Genomic DNA, 25,596 nt, shown 5'->3' on the forward strand with positions numbered 1-25,596 from the left:
CAGGCAAGTAAATAGTCAGGTGTAGTTGCACACTTGTTGCGTCGTCATACCAGCACCCAGGGCTGATGGCTTTACCGAACATTAGTTAGGATTATCAGACTTGCAGGCATCAGCTTGTGACCGTCCATCGCCGTGTTATCCCTGACTAGTCTGCGCCACAGCTGCATCCGACCACTGACAATATGCAGCACCTTTGGGTTCCCAGGGGGGTTAAGCACCCATGGGATGTGAAGGAATGAAGAGTCTATTATACCAACCAGGCATAGAGACAGATGCACGGGTGCCGCCACAGTCCATTTGAACGTGTAGGACGGGGGGGTTCCTTCAGCTTTGCATGGCTGATCCATCCGGCATTTTGGCTGATTGGCGTGCTGCATCTTACCGGCTTAGACCCTTCTGGCTTAAAAAGCAGCAAAGGGACACACGGAACAGGGGAGGTGCATGAGAAAGACCAACTTAGCGGACGGGGCTATGGGTGAGGGCACGGACAGCAAACGAACTGAGGAATGGTTCTTGGGTGAATATGGTTATACTGTACACGCAGCCGACCATGGCGCCAAATGGGTTGGCTTGTCACCTCTGTAAGGGTCAGTGCCATGTCTGTATATGGCATGGGCGCCTGATGGGGGGGCATGCAGTCTAGCACCCTTGGGGTTAAAAAAGTGACAGACGCATGCAAGCCTGTCACATGTACCAAAGTTATAGCTGATGGACGTGGGCGCGCCGTATGGGAAACGCGTATAAGCTGGGATGGGCAGTTGACAGGGCCCAAACGAGTACTTAAGCACAGTTTTTGGTAGGGAAAGCCAGCGTTTGGTGCAAACGCGCAGCATGATGACCCCTGAAGACCCATATAATCTCCTTCGTAATGCCCAAGCCATATCCCACGCGTATCGTCGGCTCTTGGAGCACCATGTGGGAATCGATCACTTCCGGAGCATGAGGTAAAGGCTTTAGCATGTTTATGGATTGCGTCTCGGGGCAGAGATGCAACTTCTATCTAGCCGGCTATAATTCAAGCACTAACACACGGCAAACATATAGAGCTAGTGACAACTCCACCCTTTCAACCGTAGAAAGTTCATGTCTGTGTTGTTCGGACAGTGTATTGGTATGTTGCGGCATTGGTATTTGCTACTCTGTGAAGCTACAGCGGCAAACTGGCTTCTATTTTCTCGGGCTGCCGTACAGTGAGCCAAAATATTGTGGCTTTGCGTCGACGGGTACTATATTACACAGCTAGAGCGTCCGGCCAACACCTTAGATTCCACGTGCCATATTCCTTGCCATCTATCATGGCCGTGGTCATGCCTGTCAGCGGAACGGGGGTCCGTCTCCCCACTCGCACGCTCTCTGCCGCCGGTGCAGGCCGGCTTGCGTTCGGCTTTCCCAGCGGCGCACGAACAGCCAACCGCAAGGTCACTACTATGGCTGCAAAGGGTGCGTTGTGGTGGCAAACAGAGCCACTGCGGCGCTGGTCCATTTTCAGGGCGAATCGCAGGAATGCTAGAAACAGTTGCTAATAATTACCTGTTAATAGATGTATGGTGTTTGATGTCCGAGAAATAAGCTGGCAAACTGATTTTGGACTGCTGAATTGGGCCGGCTGCGCGCAGTGACGGGAAAGATTAAGTTGGCCCTGCCAGCCGGCAAGGCTAATCCCGCTCCTCCTGTGGGTCCGGCTCTGGGTTCAAAGGTAAGACTGATACCTGATAAGTCCTGCCCAATGCAGCTGTGTAAGCGATTAATGACCTGCTTTCTTGTGCAGGGTGTAAACATTATGGCTTTCTGCAAGGAATACAACGCGCAAACATCAAAGTTTATTGGCGACATTATCCCCGTCGAGATTACAGTGTATGAGGTGCGGTCTTGCCCATGTTGGACACCCACGGCTCAGATGGCAGGGTAGCCTAACGGAAATCTTTGTGCGCATGCAGGATCGTAGCTTCACGTTCATCCTGAAGACGCCGCCGGCTTCCATTCTGCTGAAGAAGGCTGCTGGTGGGTGTTCTAACAAGCGAGGAAGCCAGGGAGGGGAGGGGGGCGGGCTTGGTTGATATGGCCAGGCCGGCCGGCAAGTCCCTTATGGAAATATGACGATGCTTATGGAGCTTAGCAGTCTGATTCACGCGCATTTGGCCACCGATCTTACACTTTATCCGTTGACCTTGTGACACAACTGCGTAGAAGGCCCGGGAGAACGGTTGCAATCGGAGCATGGTGACAGCCGTCTGCCCTTGGGAAACGCAGCAAATGCAAGCGAATGGGGCTAGGAGCAACTTTTCAAGCTGGGATAAATGTCTTGACCGGGGACGATTCGCGTCAACCACCCTACTGTACCTGCCACCCCAAGTGCCACTTTCATCTTTGGTTGCAGCACTCTCGCTTCGGCAAGGGATCACCTTACTAAACGTCATGACAGACTTCAGACGCAAAATACTGCTGAGCACTCCACCGGCTCTTCCAGATTACATCGGTGGGCCTTCCTACCAACTGCGTATGTCCCCTTTTTTCGCCCTGTGTGTAATGATGTCAATCCATCAGGCGTCGAGCGCGGCGCGGGCAAGCCCAACAAGGAGAACGTTGGTCAGGTGACACGGAAGCAGGTGGCGGAGATTGCGGCTAAGAAGCTGCCGGACACCAACGCCACCAAGGTGGACTCGGTGGTGCGCATGATCGAGGGCACGGCGAAGAACATGGGCATCAAGGTGGTGGATTAAACACCCTGTTAAAACCGCCAACTGACCGATTTGCGTCGAGGGCCGGTGCTGCCGCCGCTGTGTGTTCAGCATCCGCGTGTAGACTTGTCGATGGGATCCTAGCCCGGCAATGCTCCGCGGGTCCAGGCTCCGGCGTCGCTTCTCTAGGCCTTTGGTGGGAATTTTGGTGACTACGGCAGACTACGACAAACGATTCCATTCTCGTCAAGGCCTTGAGATGGATAACGTGATGTGGAGGGAGGGAACGGACTACCGAGGGAACGGAGCACATTATACACCAGAGAAAGGCACGAGGGAGGAGACGATACGGGTGAGACATCTTACCTCCCGCTGTCCGTCACATCCTGGCCACATGGGGCATTTTCTTTGGTGTCGAAGCCGCCTGCGTGGGTGCGGTGAGCCTGCTCCTGATGCAGCGGATGGGGAGGATGTGGGGCACGTACTACGCGGCCTCAGGGTGCGGCGTGTTTGCTGTTCTAGGCTAGAGATGATGGCTGAATGCAAGTCGGCGTCCGTGCATCAAAAAAGTTCCTACCGCATGCATGTATATCCGTGTTGGAGGCCTTCCGTGTTGCTGTGCGGTCTGGGTGGAGAGGGAGGTGTTTGCTCCCTCGGCAGCGGGTTGCAATTTTTCCATGGGCTCGCCTGTCCTGGATTAGGGGCCTCATTCGCGACCGCGCGCCAGGGGACAAACGACCACCGCTCTGCAGTGTTCGAACGGGGTAACGACTAATGGTAAAGGGTTTGGCGTCGTTGGCGCCATTGGTTAACGCGGTATGTCCTTGTGGGCAGGCTCGAAGGAAAGGTTCTTCATCTCGCCTTCTGCCTCTGTGTGCAATTTTGTGACTTGAAGCGCATAGGGCGGTTTGGCAAGGTGTTGCTTATGAGGCGTGAGCAGAGGCAGGCAAGGCGTGGTGCGCTGTTTGTGCTCTCACGGCTACCCGCCATGAGACAGTGGCATTTTTGCTACCATACGTTGGTGCAAATGCTTGCGCTGTCCTTGTCCGTCCGTGCGTAAGCGGGATGCAGTCGAGGTGCGGACATGCTGTGCGTGTGTAAGCGGAAAATGATCTCTGGTGATGAACACAGGCCGAATTTATTGTTCGGTTGTGGGAAAAAAGCTGTGCCCTGATTGCGAAAGCACTCCCAGACAGACTGTCTTCACAGTTTGAAGGAAAATGAAAAACAACCGAAGCATATTTAAATACTACATATCGGCGCAAGCTAAAAGGGGACATGGTTCGTGATCTCCTTGCCTTCATATCACTAACAATGTTGACCAATTAAGCCAGGATTTGGTGCGCAACTTTGTAGCTGCGTTTTATGAAGTTACGCCGTACACCATGACCGACCGTATGCAGTCCGCAAAGCTGGCACGAAAGTTCTATGTCGGTAGGTAACTAAGATAGTGTATCAGTGCAAACCTTGTAATCCTCTGAAGTGGTTGGCATTCTCTGCTCTTCTGTTCGAGCGAACGTCGATGAGCTCATAGCTCCACATTTTCGAATGGGTGGCAGGATTCAGTCGTCCATGCTTCTGACGGCATTGAAATCTTATGCATTCACGCATTCCGGGCATATCAGGTACCAGGTTTGCTTTCTACCACGCCATTGCCCTGTCACAGGGTGTCACAATTTCCTGTGCATTTGTGTGCAGAAGCAGCTTCATGGCTTTGGCACAGTGCATCTCGACAACGCCGCGTGGCGTCCTTACCAGTTCCACTCCAGCATCCTCAACACCATCCAGTAGCTTACCGGTCCTGCTGCCCGACCTGCCGTTGGCATCTCCAAGGTTGGCTGTGGCGGGCCAGAGCTCGCCACCAAAGTTGCCAACCGTTTCGCTAAGCCGTCAGGACACTGGTGGCAGCGCGAGCACACCCCGCACCGGCGGCCAGCCCGCTCCTTCTGGAACCTCTCCATCCCAGAACAGCCCGACACGCACCCTGGCGCTGCCCCTCCTGACGAGCCCGACGTCCTACCGCCAGCTGAACCTAAGTCCCCACACACCAGCCTCAGGCTCACCCACGCCCTCACTCTCGGCCTCGCCCACCACAGCTACAGCCGCCGTGGTGCAGGTCCGGGCGCCCACACCCCCTGCCCACACCCCTCCCCCGGCTCCACTCCTCCTCCGCCGCAGCCCCACCCGGCTCACAGGCCTCCTCCCCGCCACCTCATCCACCGCACCAGCAGCCACATCTACCGGCCCCGCCACATCCACCCGCAGCGCCACCACCGTCACCTCAACGTGCTCCCTCCCAAACCCTTCCTCCCCCTCCCCCTCCCCATTCGCCACTTTCGTCACAATCCCCGAACCCGTGTTCTACCCTCCCGATGAAGCCTCTGGTCCCAACAGCAGCTCCACAAGCAGCGCTGCTGTTGGTAACAGCACTAGCAGTACCAGCGGTACCAGCAGCAACAATGGCAGCGAGGAGAAAGCGAATACCGGCGGCAGCAGGGGCAGTGGCGGAACTACCACCGGTGCCCGCGGTGCATCCATCGATCCCCGAGAGGCCTCCAAATTTGCCGCCCTGGCCGCCAGTTGGTGGCGCTCCAGTGACGGCCCCTTTGCACCGCTACACGCGCTCAACCCAGTGCGGGTCCGCTTCATCCGTCAGAGCCTGGCGTCCCTGATGGGACTCGAACTGGAGACCTCCGAGCCGCTAAAAGGTACAGGAACGTGGGTGGGTGGCGGGCTGTGACGGACTATCTCATCTGGACTAAAGAGCCCAAGCAACATAACAAACAGTCATCGCCGCTGATGATGTGGGACGTGACGCCAATAAAAAGATTGGACGGCGGAGCGGAGCTGTCGTGCTGTGGTCATGGCGCGCATCCCGGGCTTCCTTCGTCTTGAACCCACTCCTGCCCTCCGCAAGGTTCCCCAACGCCAAGCCCGAATAATTCCCCAACGCCAAGCCCACGCCGCGCCGCGCTCCCTCATCAACTCCGTCCCTTCCCTCGCCGCACACACTCATTACACACACACACAGGTCTACGTGTTCTGGACGTGGGTTGCGGCGGGGGCATCTTGTCAGAGGCGCTGGCTCGCCTTGGGGCGGAGGTGCACGGCATTGACGTGACGAGGGAGAATGTGGAGGTGGCAGGGATGCATGTGAGGGCGGACCCACGAGTCGCTGCCAGAGTCAGGTAAAAAGAGGTACACTGCGGCATTCTAACACCCCCGCACGGTTCTATCCAGCGCCGTGTGGTAACACATACGTTACCCTTACGTTACCCTCGTTTGCCCCATCTGGCGCCTCTCTTGTCGCCTGCTGCGTGTACGTGTCTTGACCCCTGTGGGGGAATGGTGGTGGTGTGGTGATGAGACACGGGAGTCTTTTTTCTTTGAATTCTTCGCATTAAGAAAAGAATTATCCCTTTCCTCTCCATCCTTTCCTCAAAATGATTACATGCGCTCTCGCAGGTATGACGTCATCTCTGCGGAGGATCTAGCAGCTTCCGGTACGGCACTGTACGACGTGGTGATTGCCAGCGAGGTTTTGGAGCATGTCAACCGGCCACATGAGCTGCTGCCGGTGTTGACATCGCTGCTGTCGGGCCCGACAGCGCCGCACACAGGGCCAGGGGGATCAGCAGCCGGCGGGTCGGAAAGCGGGATACCGGATACGGTGCGCTCCGGGGCTCGGTCCGCTTCCGGTGGGGCCCTGATCGTCTCCACACTCAACAGGTGAGTACGATATTCCGTACACACGTTCATGGTGCCGCACGTACGTACGTACATCTGTATGTACATCTGTATGTCCATGTACGTACATCTGTATGTACGTACATCTGTACGTCCATGGCCCCCCCGGCTTTTACGGACACACCCGCACTTGTGTGCGAACTTGTAACTTGTAACTCTATATGTACGTACATACCATCCTTACCTCCTACTGCGCTGTACAGTGTGGTGTGTATGCTCTCTGAAGTCAGCAGAGTGTCGGGGTAGGGTTTGCGCCAGGGCGTTGGTGAAGGGGTTTTTGCTTTTGGTGGACGTCAACTTTGTTTGTTTGTTTGTGGGAATTCAAACGCAGTTCGGAACGGGAGTATGCTGGTTCAGGCGATAAGGTTGTCATCATTGAAATAAAGAACAAGTAGGGACAAGTAGGGTGTTGTGGCTAGGGTGGAGGGTGGAGGGGTCTCCACCTCTCCTCCCCTCCCCTCCCCTCCTCTGCTTGCCTTACACCCGCAACAACCCTTTGCTGCTTTCCCTCCTCGGCGGCCGCAAGGGGAATGTCGGCTGCAGCAGCAGTTGGGAATTTTCTGTGATGCATTTTGCTTAGGGTTTTGCATAGAGAAACGCATTTCCCCACGCAGCCCCCCCCCGGCGGATACGCTTTTTCCCAACGGGTCCTTCCTGTAACTCCTATCCAACACCGTATCCGGGTTCCCCCAGCGGTACCTGTCCTGTGGTTGATAGTGGTGGTTCTATCTTTGGCCCTTTCTCGCTCACAACTTGTTCCCTTGCCATCCCCATCCGACTTCACCCCCATCCGCCAGCTCTGATCTGCCAGAACATTGCATTTTTAGAAAGCCCTGCACAATAATACACACCCTCACCCCCATTCCCGATACCTCTCGGGTGGGCGGTTTTCCCTAACATAAGCCCCATCCTACCAATCCTGGAAAACCAATCCTGGGGCAGCTGCCACTTGGAACCCAGTTCCTGCAGTCGGTGCAGTTGGGGAGACGTCGGCGGTTGTACCTTGAACTCTCCTCTCCCAACATCATGACGTCGTGGTTCTCCCCTCTCCCCCACCCCCCCTTCAATTCTTGCGCGCTGGCAGTTTATTCCGTGTCTCCTCGCATATGATTCCTCCTCACCCCCAACCTCTGGTACACTCTGGTACACTCTTTCCCCCCCCCCCCCAACCTCCTCCAACCTCCCCCTCCAACCGCCTCCCTCCCCCCAGGACTCCCTCCTCCTTTGCGGTGGCCATTGCCGGAGCCGAGTACCTGACGGGTCTGGTACCCAAGGGCACACATCATTGGAGGAAGTTCATCACGCCGGAGGAGCTGGCGGTCATGGCTGGTGGGTGAGGGGGGCCGGGAAGGAACCCTTCCGTGATGTAAGAGGGGGGGAGTTGCGTGAGGATGAAAAAAGGGGCTACATAAATCCGAGGGGCTGCATCTCACTACTACATCATGATATTCCAAAGGACACCCGGAACTCTCTAAAAACCTTCCACAGTGCCATTTCCTTCTTTTCTCTTCTCCCTCCCCGGTTTCCTGTTTCTTTTTCCTTTTCCACCTCCTTACCTCCTTCTCCCCGTCGGGGGTCTGATCCTGCCTCTCCTTCTTCCGCCGAAACCCTTCCTTCCCCGCAACGCTCCCGATTCCCCTGGGTCAGATTCGTGCGGCCTACAAGTGTGGCACGCGGCCGGTATGGTGCCCCTGGGCGGGGGTCCCTCCGGCCTGTCCTGGCAGCTGAGCGACGACCTGTCCGTGAACTACATAGCCACATTGAGGAGGAGGGGTGATGTGGCGGCTGCTGGTGCTGCCACTGCTACCACCTAGTCGTGGCGGCGGGGAGATGTGTTTGCCTGTATGTATGTACGTATGTATGTATATGTGCATGTACGTATGTACGTATGTATGTACGTATTATGTATGTAGGGGATGGGGACGGGGGTAGAGGCGGTGAGACGAGTACGCCCACCTACTCGCACTCATGCATCCATCGTCAGCAGTAGTGTACCCGCATGCAGTGATGCCTGTGTGGCTTTTACATGAAAGAAGTGTGCTTGCAGTACAGATGAATAGAGGTAGAAAAGGTTGAATATTGTATTGTTCATACGTTGCACGCAGAGAAGAGGTGTCTGCAGACGGTGTCAGGGGCCGTACGTGGTCTGGCATTGCTCATCGGAGTGTCGATGCTGTCTGTCATTTGTTGCGGTTGTTGCATTTTTATCGTTGCTGTGCGTGTCTGCTGGAAGCCAAATTGATTTTATAACAAGGACGCTGAGGAAGAGCATGATGAAGAGATAGATGATGAAGAGCATATCAACCGGCTGCATGCAGGAAGGTCAGCCAAGTGGGGAAGAGTATATAGACGGTAGTAGTTGCGTGCATACTGTACTGTACTTAATGGTTTTCATGGTTGTAGGCCAGGTGGTAGCTGGTGGCACTGCATCAGAAGGGGGAAGAGTTGCGGTAGAAGTGCGCTACAAATGGACTGAGACTGGATTATATCAAATAGGTTTGGGGGGAACGGGAAACCTGTTATGGAAACAACAGATCAAATCAATGGTAAAAGGTCAGAGGAAAGATGAGCAAGACACATCTGGTTCTAGCTTCTGGTGTGATTATTATGGACGGACATGTACACATGTTCTTTACATACCATATAGGAATGCAATTTTGTGGGATAGGGAGGGTGGGGTAGTTTCACCCGTGACCACTAGCCTCGGCGGTGAGCTGCCTACTTCCCCTATCGTTTTCGTGTCAAGCTTCTGGGTGTCTCAGTGGATGTACACAAGGGAACTGCCGTACTTGGTATTCTCGGCATCGGTGCAGTTCAGGGAAGCCGAGGTAGATGATAATGTGCCTAAGGCACCTCTTATTAAAAAAGCGGGGCCGTGCCCTGCGATGTATGTAAGATATATGCCCGGAGAATCTGTGTTCATGATTCGGAGCTCGTTTCCGCATCTGTATGTCCCTTTCTCTTCGCTGCTTTCGTACGTGTTCGTTTCGTACAATGTTCCGCTGCTGTCCCTTCGCGCGGCCTGCTTACGTCCCAGCGTATATTGCCATGGACCCCACCGCGCCACCCCCCACACAAGGTGTGTTTCCCAGCTGGCCCCGGCTTGTCCTTCTCTCCTTTCAAGGTCTCTGTCTAAGATGTAGACTTTCAGGTACGTTTTTCACAAGGCGAGTTTGCTAAATTGTGGCGGCATGCGTCTCGACATGAGGGGTGCAGCATAAGCGAGGTCACATTGGCAACACCCCCCCCACACACACACACAGCGGCAGAGCGGTGTGTCGCGGCAGTTCCACGGTGGAGCGAGGGGCCCCTGGACAAGAACTGGTGCGCAAAAACCCATCGACAGGAGGCAACAATCCTGAAATGTCGAATTTGCTCCCTTATAACTGGCATACGTTTGATAGAATTACGGTTGTGCGGGAGAGGTGACTGAAAAGTGGAAAATGGTCGGTGCTTTTCTGCAACAGTCGCCCGTAGGCTTAAGGCGTCACGCGGTCACCTCCTGTCGATAAGTGGTTGTGTCTGACATTGACGCTTCTGTCCGGCGTGACTAATTTATGTGTCAGCGAGCCTGCAATCCACACGCGAATCGTTGGCTGGCTTAGCGATGCATGTGACATATGCCGGCATAGCTGTCTGCGCTCCTGCCTGGCTGCCGGCTTCTCCCTCTGCCCCTTGACCCCAAGTTTCAATTTCTTGGCACAAGTGGAGAGGTACGGGGAAGTCGCTGACAGTCATGAACGTTGCCATGGTAGAAGCCAAGAACTGAAATATGTCGCGCGGAAACCTTAGGGGAGAGTCGAGCCGAACGTTCTAGCTGAGTAATTTTCGCGAAAATACGAATAGCCGCAGCGACATATGCCTCCTGAGGCCCCTCGCAGATGCTGCGTACCTGCTGGGACCTTCCGCCGCAGACATTTAATTTTCGAAATGTTGCCTCCCATCCGCCGAAGCTGATGTCTGTTCCCCGAGGCTGTCCGCTCCCGCTCCCCGAAGCTGTGGGGGGCCCCAAGGCCTCAGGGCTCCGATGCACCCCTGCGTCCCTGCCCCGCATCCAGGCTCTTCCCAAGTCACTAAATTGCACTTAGTGCTGCCACTGGAAGCCTAAGGAGAGGTGGTGAAACCAGCGCCGGACCTTCCTCGTAGTTCCTCCTCAGCAATCCTCAATCAGGAGACACACACACACACACATGCACACGCACACGCACACACATACACACACACACACACGCGCACACACACACACACACACACACACACGCACACACACATACACCGCCATGCAATGACAATTCGTGATGCGCGTCAAGACCCGCCCCTAGTCCGTCTGTCCGTCCAATCAGAAGTAGCTCAGCTCGGTCCTGTCCACTCCAGTCCCAACTCTCCGCGGCATCAGTCGACGTCCAAAACAGGCTTCCCCCTCCCGATAAGTCGCTTCTGTTGCTTCCCTGGAGTCTTCACATTCTGGAGAAAAGAGCAAAACCCTACTAATATTCACATAAATACATTCATTATACCGGCCCTGGAGCACGTCCAGGGCGCTAGACAGGGCCCCCCGCGGGGCCCATACCCCCCAACACCCCCCCTCCTGGCATCTGCAATTGCATCTGCATCTGCATCAGCTGAGCCGCCTGCGCAGCCACCTGCTGCTGCTGCTGCTGGGTCAGACCGGCGCCGGCGCCGGCGGCGCTAATAGCGGCCAGCGCCGCCGCCGCCGCCGCCGGCGGCAGGCCCTGCAATCCTGAAAGCTGGAGACCACCCGCCTGCAGCTGCAACTGCGGTTGCTGCTGCGGCTGTTGCGGAGCCTGTACCTGGAGGACCGGCTGTTGCTGCTGCTGCTGCAGCTGCTGTGGCGGCTGTAGCTGCTGTGGAGGGAGGGGAATGCCGAGCTGCAGCTGCTGCTGAGCGCGGGTACGACGTGCGTCGCGCAGCTGAGATCGTTGCTCGTCCAGGTTTCGGCGCGAGTTTTCCAGCTGCCCTCGCTCACTCTCCAGAGCCTATGTGTGCTCGCACGTGCACAGCAGCAGCCCGGAACAACAGCGCAGATAGCCGCATGGGAGGGCCGCGTTTGTGGGGGTGGGCCGGGGAGAGGGTGTGGGAGGTTTAGGGAGTGCGAAAATGTCAAGAGGGGAATGGGAAGGAGAGCTGCACCGCCTCCCTCAGCGGCATCCTGCGGCGACTCCAGGGAATGCCTGATGGCACCAGTGATTGTTTTTCGTTTAGGACGGGTCTCAATTTATTCCAACCTAAGTAACAAACAAAGTTGCTAGGGTTTTCGTAATTTATTCCTTAATTGTGAGGCGCTGGCGGGGGGGCTCCGCCCCCCCAGACCCCCCCATAAGGTACAACTCCCCTCATAGACCAAGAGTCACGCACTGAGTTGGCGCGTTTTCGTTCGTGTGTGCACTCTTCGTGCACTTGCGTAGATAGTTCTGGCACTGTTTGAGAGCAGTAAGTAAAATCGACTAAGCAAAGGCCCAAAGTAAGCAACCGCATAACAAATCACAGGGTCGCATTCCGCTGCTGCTGGAGCGCCACAGTTCTGCACACTACGAAACAATCTGGCAGCAATCGACGTTTGTGGCTGGAGGAATTAAAATGCTCGGGTCGGCCTCAATTTATTCCTTTTTCCAAAGGCCAAAATGCCGATTTATTCCTTTTAAGTAATATTTTATTACTTAAACAAAACGCCGGATGGCACCTGCGACGCGTCGCCTGTGCACATGATCACGTGATCCTGGCGATGGAGACAACACATCAAGATGCACCCAACACCCTGAAAGAGGGAGAGAGTGAGAGAGGACACTTCCCCGAGGCGTAGGGGCCAACTAACAGCTTGCTGTTGCTGCTGCTGCTTGGGCGGCAGCACTGTCTCAGTGCTCTGCTTGCAACAGTTACTACAAGCAAACATGGCTCCCCCTGAAAATAGAAAAACACACCTTCTTCCTTCTTACATTATCTACTGATTTATTTTTTTTATTTTTTCCTTTATTTTTTTCTTGGCCTTCATCCCTTACAGCCAAGCCAAAGGGCCAAGAGTTAAAATCATAAAATATTTATTTAAAATATTTCCCTGAAAATTTAGTAATTCTTGTAAACAAAGGCAAACGAAATGCCGGCCTTTGGAAAATAAATCAAAAGTAATTCTTCTCTGGATATAAAGCCGTTAATGAACCGCACCTGTTCGACATCTTCAATGTACTTGATCTTTAGACCCAGCTTCTGCACCTGTACCTCCACAATCTGCGCCATGATATCCAGCATGTCGTTCTCCTGCTCCTCTGCCAGCAGGCGTGCTCGTTCCACCGCCCCCGCAAAACCCGCCACCGCCGCCGCTCGGAGCCGTGCCGCCGTCAGCGGCACCATCGTCGGGTCCAGCGGCGCTGGGGGCTCATCAGGCTTCGCCTCCGCTGCCGCCGGCGGGCTAACTGTAAGCGCTGCTGCCGCTGCTGTGTCGCCACCGGCAGCTGCGGAAACGCCGCTGTCGATGGCCATGGGAGCTGCACCGCCGCCGGCGCCGTCACCACCCGCTGCCGCCTCATTCGGCGGCACTGTTGCGGCCGCTTCCGGCGCTGGTACCGGTGCTGGTGCTGGTGCTGCGCCAGCAGCGGCGGCAGGGCCGCCAGCACCGGCAGCTTCGCTGCCATTGCCACCCGCCGTCCCGCTGGCGCCAACCACAGGAGTCGTCTCACCCACGTCCGCTACTCGCGGGCCCGCCGGCGGCGGCTGTGCCGTCACCACCACTGCAGGCGCAGCCTGTGCGGCAGCCTGTGCCTCCTTGGCGGCGGCAGCGGCGGCCTTCTGCTGTTGCAGCTGCTGCCGCTGCTTCTGCTCCTGTAGAGCCGCAGCCACCTCCTCATCTGAAGACAGAAACTGCGGGCCCAGGAGCCGAAGTGAAGAATGATCGGTCAGGGGTGGCGTGGGCGGCCAGCAGAGCAAAAAAACAACCCGTGCATTAAAACAGGTCGGATCGTTACTTCCTTTAAAGTTAACGTTGTCTGGATTTTTTAACAACCCCTAGTGCGATGATGCGACTCTCTTAGCCATCATGACTTCACAACAAGCCCAAGCTCAAGCCCAAACCCAACCCACTCCCAGCAGCTCCCGACCCCTCCTTCTTACCCACCTCCAGCGCGCGCTGCGCCGCCGCCGCCGCGACCCGAGGGCCCATCGTCGTGGAGAGGAACGCCAGCTGCGCCATGATTGGGTTGGCGTGTTCCACGAACGGCACCAACTCCTCCTCCAGAATGTTGTTCACCAAAGGAATGCCCGTAGCTGCCGCCGCCGCCGCCGCTGCCGCCGCCGCCGCCGCCGCTGACTGACGGCTGGCCGCCTGGGCCTGGCGACCCGCTTGCTGTTGCTGGCCGTGCTGAAGCCGAATGCCACCCCCGGTGCCGGTGCCGCCACCAGCTCCTTGGTTCGGCGCTGCAGCGGCCACGGGCCCGGCTCGCGGCCCGCGGCCCGCCTCCAAATCATCTAGGAAAGCGTCCTCAATGGGCAGCTGCAGGAAATGCAAGATGCAGGCAACCTGGCGCGGAGGGAGGGAGGGTGAGTGGGCGGGTGCGCGGTGTAAATGTGCGTGGGTTAGGCGGTTATAGGTGGGGTTGGGTGAATGGGTGGCGGTTTGGACAGTTGCGTGAACAGATGTTAAGATGCTAAGGGAAGGTTCTGGAAGGTACGGCACAGGGAGAAGCTAAGGGGAAGTTAGAAACCATAGAAACCACAATTTGTGGTCTTAAAAGGCCATTAACTCGGCCAAGTTTAAAAGGAACAAGAATTACTAGTATCAAAGATAACTAAGTTTAATATTGTCTATATTTTTACCGGGGTATGAAGGACACCCGGTATGCTCGAGCGTCCCTGGTTTTGTGGTCCCCGTAACTTTGTTTCGCGGTGTGACTTGTTTAAAGTCCTGGGCAACGTGGGCCTTGTGAGCGGAAACGAACCCCTCTCTGACCCCTCAGACAACAACCACCAACGATTCAACCACCAACTAACCGCACAACTGAGCCACCAACCGCCAACTGCCTCCCACCTGGCTCTTGGTCCCCACGTGGTCCGCCACCTCCCCCCAGCTGTCCCCAAACATCTCCAGCCCCTCCAGCAGCAGCAGGGTCTCCTGCTGGGACCAGGAGCCCTGCAGAGCCGTGAGGGGGAGAGGGAGCGGGAAAGACGAACCACGTGAGAGAGTGAAGCTGCTGCCAAGGAAAGAGTGTACAAGAAGGCTGACTTACTGACCAGTAGGCGGTTTGGAACGAGGCGACCTCGGGATCATGTAATGATGACGACCGCGGAAACCTACCTACCTACCTTCCTACCTAGCCGCCAAGAGCGGAAGAAAAGCAGTAGAACGAAGCCATAAAGAAGAAAGGGTTGGTGTAGAGGCGGCGAAAATGATGACGTGAGCTGGAATAAAGTTTGCCGCCGGCCTGACGAGGTTAGACCAATACTGGCTGATTAGCTGGTAATAAAAAGCTGGTGATATCCAAGTGCTCCTCCCACCACCCCCCAAAAAAAACGCGCGCCCCACCCGACCGACCCAACTGTCCTAGCCCGGCTAGCCGAGCAACGCAACGCGGTTCACCGACAAAGCACTCGAACCTCCTCAGACTCACCTGGCCAGGCGGCAGGAGCGTGCACACACATACACACGCACGTATGTACCACCACGTGTGCACACGCGATCTCACCTCGGTGCCCTGGCCCCCGTGCGGCGGCCCCACCGCCACCCCCACGGCCCCCGCTGCCGCCGCCGCGGCGCCCGCCGAGTGTTTGGCGGTGGCGTCTATCCGTACAAAGTCCTTTGCTGTCGTACCCTGGGGGAAGCGACCCTCCGCGAAGGCCGCGGGACACAAATCGATGTCCGGGTACTTGGTGCAATGGTAGCTGCGGGACAGGGCACGGCGGCGGCAATGTGGCGGCAATGTGGCGGCAATGTGGCGGCAATGTGGCGGCCGTACGGGGGTGGGGTGGATGGGGTGTGCGGAAACGCCGGTGTCGCAGCACACACCACAACCCGCAGGCGGGGGTTGCAGCAGGCGGGGGCATTCGTGAGATCGGAAGGAGTTGATCGTCAGTTGGTAGCTAGTATGTATACTTATGGGCACCTGGCAGGTCGTATTGTCGCAAATGTGAACAGAGGATATTCACCGCCTGCACAAAAGCCCCGTCGTCCCAGCCGCGTCTCCTCCTCCCCTCCCCCCCCTCCCCTCTCCTCTCCTCCCTTACCGCGCACAGGCACTCGTAATCACCCAAGCTCTTATAGCGAGCTGTGTCTGAAGCAGTTCTACAGGTTTTGGTTTCAGATGGATGGGTTAGAGAGCGGTGGTCTCCGTGCCGCAGCCCCGTCAAGCCCTCCTTTCCCCCCTTCCGCCCCCCCTCCCTCCCCCCCTCCCTCCCTCCCCCCCTCCCCCCCATCTCTCCCTCCGCGCCCTCTCCCCTTTCCCAACCCACCGCAGGTCCGTACAGTCCACCCAGGGCATGGCGCTGCAGTAGAAGCGCGGCCGGCTCCCCGGGGGATCCCCCGCAGCCCGGTTCAGCTGGTGCTGGGTCGCTGGCCCCCGACCTGACAAGTGTGCGCCACCGGCAGCGCCGCCGCTAGTTGCCGCGGCTGTGGCCTCCGCCACCGTGGGCCGGGTGAACTGGAACAGGGCCGCTGCAGCCGGGAGGAAAGGAGGGGAGAGAGCGAGAAGGGAGCGAAACGGGCGGGAGGTAATGGCGGGAAATTACGACAACTCTAGCAACTTTGTTACTTAGGTTGGAATTAATTGAGACCCGTCCTAAACGAAAAAAATCACTGGACGGGGGGTATGCTGTGCCGGGTAAAGGGGAGACTCGAAGGCACGGTCCCCCCCCGGACGACCTGCGGCCCGGATGTCAACCGATATGCAAGGGGGCCGTACTGGTATTGGAGCAGCAAACAAACCGTCCCAAACCGTCAGGGGCCCTAACCGTCCAAACCGCCAGGGGAGGGGTTCGAACACGCGGGTGAAAGAGGGGAGGTGGTAGCGGTGTTGGTGTTGGTGGTGGTGGTGGTGTTGGTGGTGGTGCAGCATGACAGGAAGGCTGTTGCCCGCGACTCTGGCATTGGTGGTGGTAAGGCCTGCAACACTGAAACCACAGAAACAGGAAAAAAAGGGCCCGGGTGCTCCGGAGTAAGAGGGAGAGGGAGAGAGAGAGATCGGCAGGCAGGCAGGCAGGCAGGCAGGCGCGCGCGTGTGTGTATTCGTATAAGTGTGCGTATAATTGCCCTGTGGCGGTGTGGAGAGCACCCGTACCTGCCCCTGGCGGCGCATAGGCGACTCGCGTGACGTTGAGTATTGAGGGTGGTCCCAGCGCCAGCGACAGGTGGTTGGGTCCCTCCCCCCCTCCCCCCCCACCCCGCTCCCAGGGGTGGTCAGTGGCGCTGAAGTTGATGATGCCCCAGTAGTCGAGAAAGGTCCACACACTGGTGAAGGAATGTCGGGAGCGGGACCAGGCAGGGGTAGGGATCGAGCAGCAGATTGGGGCCGGGGGATTGGTGTGTGTGACGAAAAACACAGATTGAGAGTTGATTCAAGGGAGCAGATATTCTTGGGGGGAATGTGGTGGGTTTGTTCGAAAAAGGTTCCTTTGAAGATGTATGTATGTACTATTTGACGGATACCCACCGCTGCCAAACACGAAATGGTAAAAAAAATTTATTCGTACACATGCATTCGTTGGCGGTTCGTTTTGTGTATTATTATTCTCTCCCGCCTACCGGTGTACGGCGGCCACGTCACCCTGCAGTCGCCTCCGAGCCTCTGAGAATGTCAACCTCCTGGAGGGATCCTCCCGGTACATGGATACCAGCGCCTCGCGGTATTGCACGTACAACTGTACGACAAGCGTGTACGACAGGTGTACGGGAAAAACACACCGAAGGAGGACTTTTATCCAAACCATCCGAGAGATTTCTTTCTTTGTCCCGTAACATTAAAAAACAAGGAAACGTGCAGTACGAGCCAGGTGAGCAGTAACACAGCGAGTGGTAAAGCTAAACACACAAACTGCATTAAAGCGAGAGCACCAATCGCTCGCCCGCTCTGGGGTTCCGGTTTTTGATGCAGGAAGTGTGCCTGCTGCCCACCCTGTCAACGGGAGGCACACACCAGTCAGCACACCCACGCGACAAACCACCCCGTGCGCGGTTTTCCCCCCCTCCCCCCCTTCCCCCGGGTCAGTTCTACTTCTTGTACACTCATCCCTTGGCATCAGCTTCACTCGTTCACGTGGTTCATCTTTCCCCCCTCCTTTCCCCCCTCCCTCCTCTCTGCGCCGTTCCCACCAGTCAAACGCCCCTCCTCTTCATGGAACCGCGGCCCAACAACGACACGGCCGGCGAAATTCAACGGCTGTTCACGCACCCACGGACGGCCACATACCGGCCTTTCACCCCGTCCATCCCCCAACTACCCCCCCCTACACACCACCCTGCCCGACACTCACAGAGCTGTTCCGGTGCGGCCCCCGGCTCTCGAAGAAATCCGCCATGTACAGCCTCTCGTTCTCGTGGATCCCGTTCAAATTCATCCAGGCGGCGCAGGAGGGAACCAGGTAGGGCTCCTTAGTTGGAGGTGGCGCGGCGGCGGCGTAGCCGGCGGTGCCTGGCGGCGGCGACCTTGGCGGCGGTGGGCAGACAACCCCCGGCGGTGTCGGGGCGCGAGGTGCCGACGGCGGTGCTGCGCCGTGCCGTGGCGGCAGCTGGCCCTGCACGGTGATGATGATGATGATGATGACCGCGGTACAGGGGTTGGCGGGGACGGGGGTATGATGCATGGATACCGGCCCGGCGGGACTCCGCCAGCTTGTAAGCATGGCAATATGCCCCATTTCCAGTCAACCATCAACATCTCGTCTACTTCGGGCAAATCTGGCACACACACACACACACACAATAGGCAAGGTGGATAGATCCCCAACCCCCCAGCAGTGCTAAACCGCTTTAAAAAAGCGCGCGTCCCCCCTCAAACCTCAAAATTCCCACCGCCGCCACCAACCACACGCACCACCATCATCACCCGCAAAAAAGAGATGGCCCAGAGCCAGATAAAAAGCCCCCAAAGTCCCCCGAAGCTGCGGGACCCATCTCTCTGCATCCACCCCTGCTCTTCCCTGCCCTTCCACCGCACCTGGGAGACATTCTCCACGTGCGATGCGGGATCCACCGCAGGTTTGTTGGGGTCGTGAACCCGCTGCCTTACGGCGTTGACAGCCACACGTGTCCCATACCCCTCAACGACCTCCGGACGAGTGAACACATCCGCCTTGTGACGCTTGGCCACCGGCGCGTCGTCCTTGGCGGCCGTCGCCGCGGCAGCGGCGGCCCTGGCGGCAGCGGCGGCGCGGGCGGCGCCCCGCTGCGAGCCCGGCAGCGGCGCCGTTGGGACCGGGCCTGTGGGGACCGGCGGCGCCGGCGCCGGCGGCACCGCCGCCGCGCCAGCGGCGGGCGCACCAGGAGCGGCCGGTGCAGCCGCTGTCGCGGCTGCGGTTGGAGCTACAGAGGCGGGTTGTGCCAGTTGTGCGCTCAACGCCTGCAAGTTCAGACGACAAGAGATATAACATCAATCCATAACATTAAAGAAAAAGAAATATAAAACATAAACGATTACATTAACATATCTATCTGCTGCGGCTCTCAATAAGCAAATGCAGGGGTGTGTGGGGGGGGCCTATTGTGTTGGTGCTGGCCGCTAGCTGGGACTGTGGTGATTTTCGGGGCAGCGGGATTGTCGTCATCGGCTTTTCATCAAGGTGGCCATCGCGTAGAGTACAGCCCTGTAAGGTTGAAAATAAGCAGCAGCAGCAGCAGCAGCAGCAGGACCACATCTCGGCCAGGTCGGTGCTTTACTTCAGCCTCCCCCCATAACCCAATACACAATAATGTGTTTCGTGCGTACACATACGGACATACCACTCACTCGCTAGGGGCGGTTTCGGACTTTGGCCGCCTTCCGGCAGTTGCTTTCTGGTTTCCTTTCTGGTTTCCTTTCTGGTTTCCTTTCTGGTTTCCTTTCTGGTTTCCTTTCTGGTTTCCTTTCTGGTTTCCTTTCTGGTTTTCCTTTCTGGTTTCCTTGCATGTGATAATTCCCCCTCTCTCCTCGCATAAGCCAGCCCAGTGCCTTACACCATACACCCCTCACACGCCATCCGTACCGTCCCCCCCTTCAGCACCCACATGCCGTCCCCTCCTACCTGCCCCACTGATACTGGCCGCAGCGCGGCGGGTTGTACGGGCGCCGCCGGGCGCCACCCGCCGGGCCCTATGACTGGCAGCAGACCGCCGCCACTCGCAGCTCCTCCCGGCTGGAGGGGCTGTTGTAACGGCTGCAGGGCCGACAGGGGGGCTTGGCCCGGGGGGGCTCTGCAGGGGGGAGGGGATGGTGAAGGCAGGGCAAGTGGGGGAGGGGTGAGAGAGCGACAGTAGAATGGATGGTTTGCTGCTGCCCCTTTTGTCCTATTTCCTCCCAACGACCAACGACCAACGACCAACATGCGAGAAAGCGGAATGGGCGAGTGCGGCTGCACGGATTCGCCTCTTCACGGATTCGCCCTCTTCCAGCAGGTTTTCCTGCCCCAAGGATAAAGAACAGATTTTTCGATGTCGGAATTTGCGACACGGCCCACCATTCCGCTCACGTATGCGTGCGTGTGTGCACATGTGTGTGCGTGTGTGTGCCAAAGTGTGCGTGGTGCCACCGCTGTGGCTGTGGGCATGCGTGCACGGCGCACCAGTAAACAAACACTTCCCCTTTCGGGGATGAAGAACAAGAACAAGGCCTTTTGGCTTAAATATGTCCACCCCCTCCCTAAAGTCCCCCTTTAGAGGCACAGCAACCTTTTTCATGCAAACCCTGCTCTTACCCCATCCCCGCTCCTCCCCCGGTCCCTGCAGGCGCTGCGGCGGCGGCAGTAGCAGCAATAGGAGCAGCCGTAGGGCCACCGGGACCGCCCACCGCCGCCGCTGTCGGGCCGCCAAGCCCTAAGGCAGCCACAGGCTGCTGACCCGTCGCCACTGAAGCCGCACCGCCACCCGGCCCTATTGACGATGGCGGCGGCGCCGCCGTGGCGGCTGGCTGTGGGGTTGGCCCGGGTTGTGGCTGCTGCAGACTTAGTTGCTGCTGCTGCTGCTGCAGAGGTAGCAGTTGCGGGGCTGGTTGCGGCGGCAGCTGAGCCTGTTGTGGCGGTGGTGGAGCCGCCACCGGCGCTGGCGGCGCCGTCACAGTCGCCCCCGCCGCCGCCGCCGGAGGGTCCGCGATGTAGTCTGCTGGGTTCATCCATTCGTTGTACAGCTCGCTGTCCTTAACCCAGCGCGGGTACACCTGCCCAAGCGCCGAGGGAGAATGGAGCGTTGGTGAAGAACAAGCCACAACAGCAGGGACGTGTGTATGTATGTATGTATGTATGTATGTATGTATGTATGTATGTATGTATGTATGTATGTATGTATGTATGACTTAGATTTCACTGTGGGCCGCGAGAGCCGGGGGCCGAAGCCGAAACACAGCGCAAGGGTCGGGAGCACACAGCACAAGCCGGTTAGTCTTGTGTGTTCCGGACCCCGACTAAGACTGCCAACACTCTACGCAGCCACTCCGCAGCACCTCCATCTGGGGATGGCGCTGTAGCGAATACACCACGAAGGGCTCTCAGGTCCCGCTAGAGCGACTCCACAAGTCTCAGCTAGGGCAAAGTATGTATGTATGTATGCATGCATGTGTGTACGTGTGTTGGTCTGGCACGGGGCCACATCCCCACGGGTCGTGTTAACGAGGAGCCCCCAAAGCACCCCAGACATGGCGCGACTCCTTTGCCAATCCAAGAGGGACGCATTGGGGCCTTAGGCAGGGCACCTACCTACGGGCTCTCACCGCACCGCACCGCACCATGGGCCGCTACCCGACCCTTGGGGCCATTGGGGCCGCATCTCCCTTCTCCCCAGTTCAGGAGACCTGAACCTTCTTCAGCCCGTGGAAACTAACCGGCCCGCCTCCCACTCTCTCTCTCTCTCTCACTCTCTCTCTCACACACACACACACACACAGATAGAGCAGCCCAAAGCCACGAGCCAAGCAGCCCTAACTGCCAGGTTATCACCCAACCACATTGCAGTGGGTCGACCAGACGGCTGGCACCTAAAATCCGTGCCGGCGAATCAATCACAACCGGCTGGGATAAAAAGGGCCTCACCCTAACAGCCCAATACCCAATCGCAAAGGGGAAACAAAGGGCCTCACCCTCACAGCCCAATACCCAGTCGCAAAGGGGAAACAAAGGGCCTCACCCTCACAGCCCAATACCCAGTCGCAAAGGGGAAACAAAGGGCCTCACCCTCACAGCCCAATACCCAATCGCAAAGGGGAAACAAAGGGCCTCACCCTCACAGCCCAATACCCAGTCGCAAAGGGGAAACAAAGGGCCTCACCCTCACAGCCCAATACCCAGTCGCAAAGGGGAAACCCTAGAAAAATCTCACGAAACGCAACCAAGCCACCTGCACACAAGACCGCCCGCACCATACCCACACCATACCCACACCCGCCCCCCCTTAAACTGGAGTGATCAACGAGTATGATGGCCTGCAGCCACACGACCGACGAACCCGGTCCAGGACACGTCATCCTCTCTCCGTACAACTCTCCTCCCAGGGAAATTGTGCTGGTTTGGCACCTCGGCCTTACCCACCCTCCACGCAGCGGACCGCTCCGAGGGAGGCAGGGGCCCGGCGGGTGGCGCGTGTCTCGCTAGCACCCACTCGTCGTAGCTGTCGGGGAGTTGAGTCCAGTGAACCAGCGCCATGTCGCCACTGCGGGTCCATGCGTATGTCTATGTAAGTACGTATGTTGTTTGTATGTAAGTACGTACGTACGTATCTCCTCTCTTGCCACGTGCCCTCCTAGCCCCTTCCCCTAACCCTACCGCGACTCGTCTTTCCCTCCCTCCGCGCATTCTCGCACCCAGGAGGCCGCCGGCTCACCGAACTTCCAGGGTCCGCATTTGCTGCGGCTTGCCGCGTCCCGCGTCACTGACTCCGGGCGGCGGCACACAGATGCGGTGGGTGACCCGTGGGTCATCTGCGGTGAGCAACAACGACAATTGGAAGCTGGGTCGTGATGGGGTACTCACAACTGTGGTTCTGGGGACACTGACCCTATCCTGGGGCAGCGATATGTCTGAAAGGGGGGGGCCACCGCGCGGGGCGGTGCAGTAGCCGACTGCACGTCCCCCCTCCTCCGCCCCACCGCGACTGGCCAGCTCCGTAGAATACAGACATACATACACACACAGACAGACATACAGACAGGCACTCCAACAATACGCATCTCTCGCATGTCAGAAGAAAACGACCACGCGAGATGCACTTCCATCTGCTCCTTTTCGTTTTGCGCTTCTCGGCCACAATGTGTGTAAAACCGTATGCTCACCAACACAAACACACACGCGCGCATCTGCTTAGCACTTCGAAATATGCGGCTCAGATATAAAAGCATACATCCATACACACTCACTCCGTTAAAACACTCACCGGGGTTGTCCACCACCGTGCCGCCCATCTTCCGTACCGCCTCCCCCAGCTTGCACACCAGATCCAGGCCCAGTCCCGGGTCCGCCCCCACCACCGGGTGCCGTAACAGCCCCTCCGACTCCAGCTCCTTCCTGATTCCAATCAGGATCTCCATGTTCTGATACGGTTTTGGTTTTAGGGTTTTAGGGTAGGGGGTGGAACGGCAAACAAGAGGAGCCTGAGTAGGAGAGGTGCAGCTAATAGTAAACGACTTCAACGAAACAAACAGCTCCCGAACCACACAAACGGTGAGCTGCTAACAGCAGCAGCAGCCGCGCCGAAAGTTAAAACGGCTGTGATGGCGGTGACACGTCGGTATGTCATCATGTCGGTTTTTTGTACTTCGAGGATTAGGGAAACAAGACCTGACGCTGAAACGGGGGCGAAAGACGGGGGAGGGGCATCATTTGGAGAACCCCGGATCGAGCCCCAGTCAGTACCACCCCTCAGTAGTGGCGCTTAGCCTCCCGGGCCCCCCGCGCCTCCCGCGCGTCTCTTCCCCCACCCGCTGAGTCCTCCTCCGTTTCCTCCTCGCAGTGGGCCGCGCGCCTTTTCCCTCCCCCTCTTGTCCACTCCATCCTTCCAGCTCTCCTGGAAGCTATTTTACCACCGAGCTGGAGCTGCCTCCGCCGCAAAACAACGGATGATGGTGTGCAGCCCTTCTCCCGCCTCCTCCCTCGTCAGTGCCAGGATGAGGGCACTTAACTCCCCCCCACCCCTCCAACGACTGCGTCGGCAGCACCAGCCCGCTGGCTCTGTATGGTTCGATTGGGGCCGTTCGCAACCTTTCTTGAGCCCGTTCGGGTCTTTGCCTTTACCATTACTTTTCCCCCGTGGCTCCCGTTCCCTCTGTGCAGGGCGACCCGTGTTTACCCCCCCCCACCTCCTTGCGCTTTGCCGGGTTGGTCCAATCGATGCGCTTCAGGTCCCGAGCTGCCATGATGTCGTCGCACTTGGCTGCGATGACGTACAGCGCGCCGCGAGGATTGAAATCCCGCAGCAAAGAGGCGGGAAGTTTTGGCTGGCGCTTGAAGTTTGACTGAGGATGGACAAGTTGGCGGCGGGAGAAGGGCGGGAGGAAGGGGGTTGCATGGATTACGTGCAAAAGTCAACGAGAAAATGCGACTGATGACGGGTGGTGAGAGTGGGTGGGAGAGACCGATTGTCCGTGGACCTGTACAAGACGGAGAAGTGGGCTGGCGGGCACGCGGTGACGGGGAATCAAGGTTGGGGTTAAGGTTGGAAGGGATGAAGCACCGTGTACGTGTACATGTGCACGTTAACGCTGGGAGGGGTGGGAACAGGGAAAGGCGAGCCGATGCCGCAGGTAGAAGAAAATAAGCGGGGGAGCGGGTTGTGGTCAGCATAAATGCGGCCGCAGCTGACCCATGGTTCCACGACATCCCCATTAACCGGATCCTCGTCTCAGCTACTGGGATGTAGCAAAATGCAATGGATTTGTACTGAGGCCAATAGCACGCAGGTGGGGGTTGCAGTCCTGATAGTTGGAAAGCCGGGTGTGGCTTACGAAATGCGCCCTCGGGCCCTAGGTCAAACAGAGGTTCCGGCTGTCGTCCCAGGTTAGTCCTCCTCACCTCCTTGCCCAGAGTGTCCTCTTGGAATTGCATGAGCTGACAGACCATCGTCGCAAGCTTCTTGGCATCGAAACCAGCCTACGCTCGAGTCGTGTCAAGTCTCCGATAGTCTCAAAACAAAGCATTTGTAACGGTGACAATCCAGAAAATGGAGGACAAGTACCCACGTCCGGTAAGTCCTCATCCAACTGGAGAACGACGGGCTCAAGTTTCCGCAAGTATTCCGCATCCTGCATTCCATATTGAAGCGATCAGCTTACAGAGAAGCAATAACTGAACCTATACTTTACTTACCTCGTAATCCTTTGGCAAGACCTTGCCACTCCTTTTACCGATTAGGCCTTCCATTTTCCAGTTTGTAGTTATCAATTACTGGCCTTCTAATCCTCAGAATTAGCAAAAGCTGTAACCTGAAGCATGGCGATGCCTTGGACAGGCAAGCTACCAGGCAGCAAACACTTATTGAACTCTTTTAATGTTGCGATGTACACTTCTGAACGTGGCGCCCAAGGGCGATAGGGCCAAAGTGGGTTTCGGAGCCCTGACTAATATCGTCGAGCACGCAATACCGCAATGCAGCTTTCTTACTACGTCATGCATGACAGGCACCCGGATCATACACCCGGCTCCCGTTCGTAACGTAGCATGTATTTTGGCCGTTAAAGACTCGAGAGAACGGCAGAGTACCCGTCAACCACGGTATCAACCGCTTAGCCTGAATTCGCGTCGTCAACCCCTCTCTATCCCGAGGTGTGGCCAATTCCATGAATCATGTAGCACCTCTCCATCAGCGCGGGGCTTGATCTTTCACATGTAACCCCAAAATGCAAGGTCGACTCGTGGGGACCCAATACAGAGTAAGAACGGCTCCTTCTTCGCAGCATTTCATACCACACAGCGGAGAGAAGCCAAGGCCTGCAACGCAAAACAAAGTCCAATGCACACAGCAGACACATCTGTGCATATAGATTTACTTTTAGCGCAATGTAGC

The 25,596-nt window shown here is 57.3% G+C and overlaps 3 protein-coding genes across 3 annotated transcripts; 2 read left to right on the forward strand and 1 right to left on the reverse strand.

Annotated features, from left to right (window-relative positions):
- The first annotated feature begins 1,243 nt into the window (after positions 1 to 1,243).
- prpL11 (plastid/chloroplast ribosomal protein L11) lies at positions 1,244 to 4,163 on the forward strand. The gene is made up of 5 exons (XM_002951439.1): positions 1,244 to 1,440; positions 1,617 to 1,696; positions 1,769 to 1,861; positions 1,938 to 2,001; positions 2,545 to 4,163. Exons 1-5 carry the CDS (start codon positions 1,428 to 1,430, stop codon positions 2,718 to 2,720), a joined length of 426 nt encoding a protein of 141 aa, XP_002951485.1. The 5' UTR covers positions 1,244 to 1,427; the 3' UTR covers positions 2,721 to 4,163.
- Positions 4,164 to 4,774: 611 nt separating this feature from the next.
- Positions 4,775 to 10,502, forward strand: VOLCADRAFT_92038 (uncharacterized protein; the record flags this gene model as incomplete). Its single annotated transcript, XM_002951440.1, has 8 exons — positions 4,775 to 4,794; positions 4,857 to 5,386; positions 5,710 to 5,866; positions 6,144 to 6,407; positions 7,636 to 7,754; positions 9,463 to 9,504; positions 9,689 to 9,749; positions 10,484 to 10,502. Coding segments are annotated over 8 exons (1,212 nt in total), but the record flags the coding sequence as incomplete, so codon positions are not given.
- Positions 10,503 to 20,695: 10,193 nt separating this feature from the next.
- VOLCADRAFT_31937 (uncharacterized protein) lies at positions 20,696 to 24,668 on the reverse strand (the record flags this gene model as incomplete). Its single annotated transcript, XM_002951536.1, has 5 exons — positions 20,696 to 20,767; positions 22,131 to 22,251; positions 22,887 to 23,128; positions 23,894 to 24,049; positions 24,606 to 24,668. Coding segments are annotated over 5 exons (654 nt in total), but the record flags the coding sequence as incomplete, so codon positions are not given.
- Positions 24,669 to 25,596: the final 928 nt, after the last annotated feature.

This window comes from Volvox carteri (genome assembly GCF_000143455.1).
Source record: "Volvox carteri f. nagariensis unplaced genomic scaffold VOLCAscaffold_24, whole genome shotgun sequence".
Lineage (NCBI taxonomy): Eukaryota > Viridiplantae > Chlorophyta > Chlorophyceae > Chlamydomonadales > Volvocaceae > Volvox > Volvox carteri.

Coding starts and splice junctions, on each gene's coding strand:
- prpL11 (XM_002951439.1), top strand. Junction 1,697..1,768: donor GTCCGGCTCTGGGTTCAAAG/GTAAGACTGATA, acceptor TTTCTTGTGCAG/GGTGTAAACATTATGGCTTT. Junction 2,002..2,544: donor TCTGCTGAAGAAGGCTGCTG/GTGGGTGTTCTA, acceptor TCAATCCATCAG/GCGTCGAGCGCGGCGCGGGC.